We start from the raw sequence: 12,670 nt of genomic DNA, 5'->3' as shown, positions 1-12,670 counted from the left end.
AGAAAAATTCAACTAACTCTAACCTAAGATGAACCAACATACAAGCCAATAACGAACGATTAAGAAACAATCAACTAACTCTAACCTAGCATTAACCAACACTAAAGTAACATTTAGGAAGTCGATAGATTAGGGAAGAAAGTTTCCATCTTTCCATGGACCCTATGGAGGGCCAAAAATCTCCAAAGACTCAAAGAAAACCAAGGAACAGCAGAGTCTGCGTATGAGTACCAATCCTTGGAGCGAAATTTTACATTTCATCGGGTACTCGAGATTTGAAGGATCTGATCCTCAAGAGTTAAAATTTCATCCTGTTACATTGAAGAACTGTAAAGTGGAAATGGTGATGCCTATACCTTTACAACGTCAGTACAAATAGAGAAAACTCTATGTACTTCTCCACTCCAGAACAGATCAAGAGCGAAATTTTTGGCTATCCTTCAGGCCAGAGGAAATGGTCGTCGCTCTTCTCGCTGTGTGCTAAGCGCTCAGATAGAAGGGCAAGAGACTGCAGGTTGCAGTTGACCACTGTATCAACGAAAATCCTAGTTTCTTCCTCCGTGTTGCCCTGGGGAATATCTACTACGTAGGATTCAATCACGAGAGTCGACGTTCGGCCCTCTGATACAAACTCGTGCAAGGATGTAATAGACCGATAATTTTTTAGCCTGTGCTCCCCTCCCAACACACGAAAGCTCAGCACATGCTTATCATCATCCAGAATTTCTAGACGCTCGGTGCTGTTCCTGGCAGGGAGCCCTGAGACAACAATGACCTCTCGAATGCTTCCCACGTTCCCATCTCCCTTCATATGGCAGCTCCGAATGAAACGTTTGTAAGACTGAGGCTTGTCAAACCTGCGAACTACGGACCACACAAGGCTAACAGGGGCAGTTACACGTTGAACTATAATCGATCCGCACTGATGAGGAAGGACTGAATGGCTGTGATAGTTCCATTTGACATCATGAAGGCACATGTATTCTTTTTCGGTGAGGTGCCAGGGCACAAGAGCCGCATAAGCGAGGTCCCCTTTCATGACTCCTGCTAGAACCCGGCTCGATCAAAGCGGCTTAGCTTGATGAACACCAGAGTCCCTGCGGAAAGCCCAATACTGCTCACGTTGTCTCAGCACCGATCATTTGTGAGAAAAGTGAACATATTTCATCACAAGCCACCCACAACTCGTTGCTGATTCAGTGGCATCAATCTGTCCGAGCAGGGAAATCTAAGCAGAGGCTACACGCGCAACTACGACAAAGATGAAGGCAAGATGAAGATGCTTCAGCACAAACCCACCGACAAAGAATTGCTTCACTGAAGCAGGAATAACAGAAAAGATATTTTATCACAGAACCATCAATAATGCGTTGAGGACGGGGCTTACAATATATTCATATATGAGCAAAATGAAGATATTTCACAAGACCAAAACCACGTCGCAAAACGGGTAGCTGCAGTACGCGGTCATTCTGCGACAAAGAGGGAGAAGTTGTTTATCCGCTGATGGACAAAGAAGTTGCCGAAGGAGGGTTGGCGATCAATTGAGCTATAAGAAGGTTGAGAAAACTTGAGGAGGGGTGATAAGAGAAACATCGAGAAGGCGTATGTAGCTGGTGCGCAAGAAGCGTAAGCTGGGGACAGAGAAAGCGACCCAGAAGGTTCAAGGAGGAAGGACATCAAGATGGATGGAGAGATGGATCAAAATCGCCGACGGACGGAGAATAGACAAATGGGAAGATGGAGAGGTGGAGAGGGAACAAGAAGTAGAGCAAAAGTTAAATAAGGAAGTGCTTTGAATGCAAACAATCAATTAGTGGATGCCACAACAGCAGGCGGCACCAGGCACCATACCCTCAAACGAGAATTGGCAATGTCGTCTGTGCCATCTTGGCACATCAAACAAATGCTTCTGCATCCCTTGTTCCGTCAAGACAACAATGAACCTCGCCTTAGTCAATTGATGCCCTCTTTTCCAAAAATTACTATGCCTTAGCCGTGCAAAGGGTCTATGGGAATTGAGTGATTTTTTCACTAATTTAGGCTAATGCCCTCTTTTCCTTTGCTTTTGTTCAAGCTAATCCACTTTAAAAGTGGTCAATGAATAATGATATGTTAAGTGTTAACCCTTTTTAAGCATTGAAGTGGTAGCTTACTTTCATTAAAACGAGGGCCGTAGTGATTTTGCCATAGTGATAGCTTACTTTCATTAAAAGTAGGGCCATAGTGGTTTTGCCACCTTGTCTTTCTATGGATTTCACACCTATTTCACATCAGAACAACAATGTTGAACGAAAATAAGACTTTTGTTTTGGGGAGCAACCTAACAATTTCTCACAAATAAACAACTCTTGGATGCATACACCACATGGTCGATAGCTACATGTGCACCTTACATATGTCCCAATAACGCTCACCATGTTGTCCTAGCATTAACTCACTCATCATTTGGGAGGACCTTTTCATAATGCTCTCATCACTTCTCCATTATCAACCACATCTTTCAATGCACCAAAGCCACACTCCTACATTTCTACATTATCATGATGCATAAGTAATATCAACCTTTCAATAATCCACCAAAGTCTTGCAACGTCCTATCAATCCTACCCTTTGAATGGGCAAATTTGACTTAATGGTTGTGCATTAATAACCACTTGAGCTAGAAGATGCTCACTCAATTACTTTTCCAACACTCCTTTTTGCAAGTCCAACCTACAAAATGACACAATGCTTTTAATAATCAAGACCACATTTGAGGACAATCTAGCTTGATGGTTAATTCTAAACCTCCTAATAAGTGAGTCACATTTTCTCCGTTGAAAGTTTAGATCTATTTTTTGACAAACTACATTCTATGTTATTTTATGATTTATAAGATGAAGGGCAATAATAACATTCATTTGATCTTTTATAGAATTTGAAGTTTTACAACATGTAGATGTATGTTAACTTATGTATTACAATTATCAAACACAACTTCAAATTACTAAACATCCCAATCTCTCCAAATTTCCCATCTTTCCTACTCATATTCTCAAAAGACATATGTTACTTAGAAGCTAGCATCCCTCTATAAAAAACTAATATGGTGTAGGTATTATGTGAATTTTAAAGTGGTAACATGCACCCAATTAGTTGAGTTAAGATTTAAGGAAGCATTAATTTTTCCAAATTAGATAAGGTATGAAGATTTTCTTAAAATGAAATATCGTACAACAATGGAGGTCATATGATAACTTAATACCATACATGTTTAGCCAAAAGGAAAAGGGATTAAAATTGTTTCATAATCTTGACCATTGTTTGGGATGAAAAGACATTGTGCATGGTGAGGGATAGCTACCTAATCCAAATAACACTTTCCAAATATGTTACGCAAGAAGGTGCTAATAGGCTATGTGTCATTGAAGAGTACACATATAATACAATCAGCCATAGGCTGAAAAACAAGATGACCAGACCGTTATCCTATGCCCATCGGCACTTTACAATGTGCAAAATGCATAGAGGATAAGCTGCTAGCAGACATCAGGTTTGTAGGATAGAAAATGACAAGCTGTAGATGCCTATCAACCAAGATCTCATGACAGATCTCACTGGGAGAGTGAACTCTCACCACCACGTGCTCTTGTGCTAAGTCCATAGCACCCAAACTATCATTGTGCAAAAGAAAATGTCTCTGTACCACCTGTGACCATAAGCACATGACCTACAATAGACCTCTGCTGGTCTACCCAACCTGCATCACCTACATGCTGCTCCTAGAAGCATAAGGACCTTATCTCCGCAACCGCTTCCCTACTGCCGAAATCTGCCATAATCATGCTACCAACTCCCACTACAACGGAAGCAAGAACCGGAAGTGTAGCCCCAATGGCAAACATGTGAGAACCAAGTCTCAACACAGTCATGGATGCATGAAGTACTATGGCTGCCATATCAACCATAACTTGCTACTCAACTAATCTGTGATCGTCAAACCTGCTGTGTTTCAAGTATGGAGCCAATACAGGCAATGGAGTACTCAGTAACTTCCCCCTCTCCATACTGAAACAACCCAGTATCTGACAAACATCATCAAGACCATGCAGCTCCCACTGCAAAGCATCCCTGTCCATAAGGAACCATATGGCAAGTAACCTCAGAAGGATAGCAACCTCTTGAATACTGAGACCATAAACTATCTCACTGCGCATCACATCCTAAGCTCTCATAACGGTATCAAACCTATGAAGCCAAGCTCGAGGGGATTGCTTCTAGCCATGGAGGCACTTACGAAGCAAACATATCAATGATTCCTGCCCATGTGCAATATGACTCGAGTTAACAACTGCAGAAACCACATCTGTCCTGGCATAACTAGCCAATGGATCATACCGAGCATCATTAACCAAGGTATCCTCCTCACCATGCATAGCCTCATCCTTATCTGCAAGAGGCACTCTGCATCCTAGGAGTAAATTGTAACTGTCCATAGAAGATGCATCAACAATCTCCATAGTAGTATAAACCTGTGGAATACTCGAGACATCTAACCGTCTCTGACAAAAATCAGGAAGTAATCGTGGCTGTCCCAACTTTATAACCTGCTCACTATGGGAAAAACCTCCCACACCACTCTCCTGTTCTCCACAGTCTTGGGCTATCTAAGCATAGCATCCTCTCTGAAATAGACATTATGGCTGTGTATCAACTCTCTAGTTAAAGAATCCCATAACCTATAGTCCATACTGGACTCACTGTATCCAAGGAAAATACACCTCCTCGATCGGGAACCAATCGGGAACCATGAGCATAAGCTCGCAGCCAAACACACGTAAATGCTCATAACATGGTGCCTTGCCTGTCAAGAAGTCAAATGGCACTCTATTAAGCAAGTATGCAGCTGCCTTACATGCCTCAGCCCAATAGCATTCGGTAAGACCTACATATCATAGCATGCTACCAATCCTGTCCAATAGAATCCGATTTATGCCTTCTGCCAAGGCATCATGAGCAAAAAGATGAGGAGTGGTCAACACCCTCCTGATACCAAGTGTATCACATAGATGCTGAAATCTAGAAGAGGTAAACTCTACATCACCATCAGTCATCAAGCTCAATAGCTTCTTTCCTAACTGATTTTCAACATTACCCAAGAAGCGCTGAAATGTATCATATACATCATGCTTCTACCGAATCGGATATACCCATATGTACTTTGTAGCAGCATCAATAAATGTCACAAAGTAAGAGGCAACACCTAGTGAAACGGTAGGCATAGGCCCACAAACTACACTATGAACCAACTGCAATGGCTCAACATACCTCTCACTGACTGTCTTTCTCACAAAAGAGGATCCTGACTGCTGATCATCATCACAATCATGACATAAAATTTGAGAGACTTTCATAACATGAATGTATCTCAATGTTGTAAGGGCTTCCATACCTGCAATAGACATATGCCCAAGTCTAGCATACCATAAACTAATTGATGGCTGCTTACTAATCATAAGCATCTTATCCTGGACACCTGATACATGCAATGCATAAGAGAATCCAACCCGTGATCCCCTAGCTATAACCAGATTGCCTTTAGCAATCTTCCATGCATGATGACCCAAAGAGACATGATAACCTGCCTCAACCAACTGTCCAGTACTGATCTTGCTCGTAGCAAGTCCTGGTATATGTCTAACCCTCTGTAGAACAAGAATAGAGCCACTAGGCATAACAAGGTGGCTATCCCCATAACCATAGACATCCATAGAATGATCAATGGCCATCAAACCACTCGCCACAATGCATTCCTAATATGCACTGAACCATGACCTATGAGGGGTCATATGACATGAAGCACATGGATCTAATATCCAATCATTGAGAATGGGTACATCAGTGGCCAAGGAGGTGTCAGACATAGACAAAAGAATGCCTTCATCACTGCTACTGTCAGTGGAAACCTGGCATCCACGCCTTGAAGCTCAACATGCTTCTTCTCCTTCTTCTTGTCATTCTTAACCTTGCTCTTCTTCTTGCATTTTCTTAGCCATTTCCAGCAATACTTTTTCATGTGGCCATACTTTCCACAATAAAAACATCTAACACAAGTCCGAGAGCTAGACTTGCTCTTGGAATTCCCCCTTGAACATGACCTATTTCTACCAATTGATCTACCTCTGGAGTGCATATCAAGGCTGTATTTCAACACATCAGGGCATTTCAACCCATCATGCGATAATATAACACTATCATGGTCATACATCCGGCATATACGAGTATAGAACTCATATGCATGGCAGTCTACACCCTATACACCATCCTGTACTTGCAAGTAGACTGACTTCAAGAGTGATGACTGAATGATAGAGCATGCTTGCTCATCCATGTCATCCCAATCACTCTGTTTAATGCTATTAGGCTTGACACCTTTGCATTGAATGGGCTTATGCTGCCTCTTCTGCACTAACACATCGTAAATCTGCTCTTTCTAGTATTGAAAATTTGATCCATCCAACCTCTCAATATCAAAGAGGGCACTACCAGTTGTAGATGCCATATCTGTGGCACAATAGCTCACAACCAAAGAGCAGTATAGTGCAATAGGCAACCCAAATGACCAAAAAATATAATGTTGTCCAGACCAATTAGGTCTCCAAATAAACTGGCTGATCCAATGCTCAAAAGCACTCAGTCATAAAGTGGCATAAACAAGAATATATGCAGCCCAGTAACCTACCAATGCCTGGCAATCCAAGTAAGAAATGCACTAAACCAAATGAGCAATGCCTACTCAACCAATGGCAATAAGAGCCCAACTCAACTATCCATAAACATCAGTGCGGCATCCACCAATGCAAATCCATAATGCATCGAAATGGCATTTACTGCATCACCTTAGTGTGCAATCCTTTGGCAACAAAATCAAGCATTCACCACTTGCCAAATGTGCCAAAGTGACTTGTCAAAATGCCAATAATGCCCTTGGACTGAAGTGAGATCCCAATCACTTTCTGTAATTTACTATGAGTTCCCAATTCACTGTTGTGCAAGAGAAATTCCTACAACAATACCTCACAGCCACTTTGGGCAAAATAACACACTGTCCCTGTCTTTGAACAGTGATATCTTTTCACTGAAAGACCGGATGCCAAAGCTCTAAACGGTAAAGTTGTAGTGTAGAAAGATCTACAACTTATCAGTTGACTTCAAGAGCCAAATCCTTGTGGATTCTCAGATATTCTCACCTAAAAAACAGCTTCTTGCACATTGGTCACATAGACAGTAGACTGCAACTTTTTGTGGTTTTGCAGAGGTTGTAACTCCTACAGCTTATACCGGATCAACTTGCTTTCAAAAGCAAAGTTGTAGTATATTCTGTGAACTACAACTTTCCAGTTCGGCACAAAGTGCAATTCCACACCAAGAAAGAGATATTCAGTCCTGAAAATGACTATTTTGTCATAAAAAGCAGCAACAGCAGTAATTGTAATGTCCTGACCAATGGCAAACACAATGCCATAAAATCAGCCCCAATATGGTAACAAATCAGCCCCAAATGCTGACAAACCAGCCCTGAAACAGCTCCAAACAATGCTAATCTGACAGGATCTCAATACATCACCATACCACCGTATGTATCCAACATAGGCAAATAACCATGCATCCAACGAACTCTCAATGCATCTCAACCAGGCATGTACCACTGTCAAAGCATGTGTCACCAGTCGACAAAAGTATCTGCAATGGCCTCTGATAAGAGAACTCCTAACCTGAGTCTTTGTTAGCCTATTGTCACTCGGGGAGACCTACACCTATCCCCGAGCTAAGCTAAGACCAACTGAAAGAAACTGACGCTGTCTAATGCCCAGCATGGACAAGATGCAGCAAATTATGTCCAACAGGACCCAAATGCACGGGAAAACATGAACTAACAAAGCTCAACTACAACTGAAAGAAGTTGCATACTGCACAAGCACATATCCCACACAATGTCCACAAGGCGTACTTCTGCAAAATGTCCCGCAAAGAGACCAAAATCGGCCAATGCTCAGCTCCAAGACCTCAAATGCAACACCGGCTCTCCCAGGCATACAACTGCATCAAACATGCAATCCAGAGGCTCCCCAACAACTCCCAGATGAGCTAGAGACAATGGCAAAGAACTACGCCAAGACTGGAACTTGCAAGTGCTAAGAATGGCTATGGCGCCAAAATAAGACCCAAATCTGCCGGGAGGAAACCTCGATGTGAGGTGATACGTAGCACAATTGTAATTTTATGAGGAAGCTTGGCCTCGACGGAATCATAATCGGAGGACTGTTCGAATTGCAACAAGCAAAACTGACACTCTTTTAACCAGCAAAGGCGCCTAGCACAGATGCTTGATTTCCTCCCTCTTGCTCAATTTTGAGGCTTATGGCCTCAATAGCCTTTTCCAAAGAGTAGATCCTGGTTAAAAAAAACTGTTGCTTGCAATCATATATGAGCTCACAGTGAGCTCCCATTACCTCTAGACACAACTCTAGACACAATGTAGAATTCTTACACTAAACTACAGCCACCAACGACAACATCTCTGAGCTCCTGCATAGTAGCAGCACATCAACAAAGATAGTGCTCACGAGCCAAGTTTCCTCTGAGCTCCAAAGCTCTATCTTCCAACCAGCAATGCCCATGGATGGGTTCTGTAGGTTGCTGGAGCACTAGAGCGCTGGAAGATAACCCAAAGTGATTCTTGCAGCTACATTGTAGAGCAAATAGATCTGGATGATGTCTACCCAAAATCTCTCCATGAATGAGAGAATCGAGCTCTCCAAAACTCCCAGTAGATCTCTCAAAGTAGTGCCCATTCTCCTCTCACCAAGCTCCTCATAGATCGAACGCCATGGGCTCTGATACTAGTTGTGGGAGAGGAGAGCACACACAAAGGGATAAGGAGACACCAAAAGTGGTGGAGCAAAAGCTACTCCAGCTTATTCCTCTATCATATATATATGAGTATACATGGGCACTGTACAAGTGGGTAGGCACACTACCCTTTACCCCAACATATGTCACCTTGAGAATTATGGTTTCATAGCACATCCTAAAACTACCCTCTAAGACCATAGATAGGTTGGCCTAGATGGCTGCTCTTTAGAGATTGTCTTACTTTAGGTGGAGACAATTTAAGGGCACCTTGACTTTATAAAAGGTTCACTTTTTAGGACCACCCTTTCACACTTTTTGGATTTTTCTCTTATTTTGGACGTTTTTGCCAAAGCCATCACCTCCACTTAATACACTCAAAAATGGTTGTTTTTAGAACATTACATAGGTTAGCTCCACACAACAATGGCCTATAAAAACAAAAAAAGAGATGTGTATGGGGAAGAGCATAGTGACATCAAAAATAAACTAATTGCTCTTTTTTATTTGCTTTGACACCAAACATGACCTTATTTTGATAGTCCTACTGAAGGTTATGATGGAAAACATGTGGCTGCACCATATGTTAGGGGGAAGGGGGTAACATCTGGCGTGTACTGTGCATATGATGGGGAGGGGAAGATAGGGTTTTGGGTGTTAAGACTAGATTTTCCTACACCTTATTTATCTCCTTCCTTGGGTGTAGCCATAGCCATTTTTGGTGAGGTTCAACGAATTTTCTATATATAGATATCTTGCATAACCCATAACTTATGCATTGCTCAATGGAATTCGGCAAACTTTGTCTTCATGTTGTAGTACACATTCCAAACTTGAATATGAGACCAAATAAGGATTTGAAACGAGATCATTAAAGCATTACAAATGCTATGTTGCATGTGAAGCATGCATCCTGAAGACTATAGGATATAGCAATTTATTCAAAAACATCAAAATTTTGTTCTGTACATACATGCAACCAAGTAATTATTCAAAAGTAACTATGTGAGGTTCTCCTCAACCCAAGGAAACACCTAAATGAGAACATTAGGCATGGAGTCACGGGATTTCCAATGGTGTGCTAAAGTGATGCACACCCATTTGAGGCCACGCTCTATAACTTTTTTTTGATTTGTTGAAAACCAAAATGGATTGAAAATTTGGAATCCCAACTAGTGGGACTACTACATGGTGGTCTTAAAACATTGATAGTTGTTGGTATTGGTATCTAGATTCACCCTAAAATGGAAGAAAATGAAAAAGTGTAATTTGTCCATGTGCAAAGATCTTTTAATAAATCCAACACTGTTTACAATTTTGAATTGTTTCTTTTTCCATGCACTTTCTTGCAATGATTGAAATTGTGATTATCCTAAACCAACCTAGTAGTTGAAATTGTGACTATCCTAAACCAACGCAGTGGTTGAAATTGTGATTATCCTAAACCAGCCCAATGATTGAAATTGTGATTATCCTAAACCAACCTAGTAGTTGAAATTGTGACTATCCTAAACCAACGCAGTGGTTGAAATTTGTTTTGCTTCATTATATACTTTAATTATACTGTGTTATGTCTTGTTTTAGTAGTGCAAAAAGGGGGCTTAATGTTATGTTGTTCCCGCATGTTGGGTCAGGGGACAGAGTTGTATCTCAAGTTTATGGATCAGACTCTGGACATTTCAATTGGGCAGAGGAGCTTTGAGCATTGTAAAGCCTTGGTACATCAAGAAACTCAAAGACAGGAATGTTTGTTGTTGCAAAACACACATAGACATTGACTTGGCCCGGCAAGCTATTAATGACTTGAGACCTAGTCATGTTGGAGCATTGCTCCATGGGGACCAATGCCCATGCATTCTCGATGAATGCGTAGTCTGTAGGCCACCTAGATCCTCATCATATGTTGCAAGGGAGAGTAGGTTTTGTAGCCTAAGGTCTCTATGGGAGCCAGTGGTTTGTCCAAAGGGAGACCGTGAGTGGCACCGCATTGAATGCATTTGTGGCACATGCAAGCATTGCAGTTTGATGCTAAAGAAGAAGACATTTCATGTCTGTCCAAATGAAATGAGGGAAGACAACCATGTTGCTCTAAAATGGAGGAGATTTGAAAATGTCAATGTTGAAGGATCTGACAAAAAGAGATGGCTATTGTCATATAAGAGCACTCATCCAAGGGAGCTTATAGGTCATGTGGTTCAATCCATCCCAAAATATGTGCTTCACAATCTCATGGCCAACCACCAAGATAAGCAGTTTAGGACATGCCTTGCCAATTTTCCTCATGACATTATTATCTCTATTATAGATTTTGCTAAAATTTATTCATTTCAAGAACAAGATGAGATACAAAGTGCTCACTAGTACAACAAGCAAATAATAATTCTTGTGCATATCACGTACAGTCATTTGCTTAATTCTTCCATGCCTGATGCCAATTTTCTTGTTGTGCTGACTCATGGGAATCCAGGTTAGTGTAATGCACATACCATTTCTACATTTCAGATGATAGGGAACATGAGACCTTATTTGTACAACATGCTTTTCTATTGCATTGGGAATGGCTGAAAAAGGAAAATATCGGGTGTGGTCAGATGGTGGTGCCTCTCAATTTAAATCATCCCATGGATTCCACTTTGTCTCAAGGTTCAAATCCCTGACCAAGGTCTAGAAATGATGTGGAATTTCTTTGGATCTAGCCATGGCAAGGGTGAACATGATGGATGTGGTGTTGTTATTAAGCAAGCTCTGTTTAAACACCACTTAACATGCCCTCAAGGAAAACTCACAATTGCACTTACAAAGTGAGAAATATGAAATTCCATAACTAATCCACAATTCCTAAATGAATGAATTGTATACCATTCATCTTGTCTTATAATAATAATAATAGAAGCAAACCACCACACTGGTGCCATGGAAAAAATTAGGGGTGAATTTTAGCCCAAGGGCTAATTTAGAGGTTTTCCCAAGTTGGTTGGGCTAATATTTAGAGCTTTAAATTTGATAAATTAGCCCAAAAATAAAGGTGGGCTAATTTTTAGAGCCTCAAATTTGATAAATTCACCCTAAATGTGGTAGTAGGGCTAATATTTATAACTCTATATGGGGAAAGATTTGCCCATTGACCTACACTGTCATAACATTTTTCCCTCCTTATTTCTTACCTTGACTGGTGCAGTTATATTCCTAGTGTGCAACCAACCACCGTGCTGGCCAACCTTCGCATTGGTGGCAATTAAGTTAATACCATTGTAATAATAGAAGCAAACCACTGCATTGGTGGTAGTTAATTTTTGGGTGTAGCGATTGGTTGTACACAAGCAAACGTTGACCCATGTAATAATAGAAGCAAACCACCATGCTGGTGTTATCCTAAAATAGATACATTGCATAAGTAAACTTTGGAGAAATTTAATAATTCAATATATTACACACAGATTACATAGATTACTTCTCAAAGACTCCTTCCCTTCAGATTACATCTCAAGGAACCCCTCCTTCAGGGGGCTGGTTCCACATTGCTTTGAGTAGGTCACCTTTTTTATCTCCTTGATTGTAGGCTCACTTGTTGCTCCTTTCCCAAAGGGGGCTGCTTCCTTCCTTCAAGGACCCATCCCCTCCCTTCATGTCGCTTCCTCTTTCCTTGATTTGAGCTTCCTGGTTGAAGGCTAGGCCCTTCTTGCTCCTTTTTTAAAGGGGGTTGGTTCCTCCCTTCAGACTCCTTTTCCTCGTAGTCAGGCTCAGGCTTGGCCTTCTTGTGAGTGTGAAGAGAGTG

The 12,670-nt window shown here is 41.3% G+C and overlaps 1 protein-coding gene across 2 annotated transcripts; it reads right to left on the bottom strand.

Moving 5' to 3' along the window:
- Window positions 1-202: 202 nt before the first annotated feature.
- Window positions 203-1,535, bottom strand: LOC147897015 (abscisic acid receptor PYL11-like). 2 transcript variants are annotated; one of them, XM_087381318.1, is made up of 2 exons: window positions 1,388-1,535; window positions 203-1,251 (listed from the first exon to the last, which is right to left on the bottom strand). In XM_087381318.1, the coding sequence occupies exon 2, from the start codon at window positions 1,037-1,039 to the stop codon at window positions 434-436; it is 606 nt and encodes a 201-aa protein (XP_087237444.1). In that variant the 5' UTR covers window positions 1,040-1,251; window positions 1,388-1,535; the 3' UTR covers window positions 203-433. The 2 variants fall into 2 exon arrangements, with proteins under 2 accessions (XP_087237444.1, XP_087237445.1); XM_087381319.1 differs by having other exon boundaries at window positions 203-1,114.
- Window positions 1,536-12,670: the final 11,135 nt, after the last annotated feature.

This window comes from Dipteris shenzhenensis, chromosome 11 (genome assembly GCF_047967505.1).
Source record: "Dipteris shenzhenensis isolate YYH24624 ecotype China chromosome 11, Dip_SZ_1.0, whole genome shotgun sequence".
Taxonomy (NCBI): Eukaryota; Viridiplantae; Streptophyta; class Polypodiopsida; order Gleicheniales; family Dipteridaceae; genus Dipteris; species Dipteris shenzhenensis.
The sequence above is the reverse complement of the archived record's forward strand: the minus strand, read 5'-3'. Positions and strand labels throughout refer to the sequence as shown.

What these genes read in the sequence shown, in the direction of transcription:
- LOC147897015 (XM_087381318.1), bottom strand. Translation starts at nt 1,039, where the DNA reads ATGAAAGGGGACCTCGCTTATGCGGCTCTTGTGCCCTGGCACCTCACC.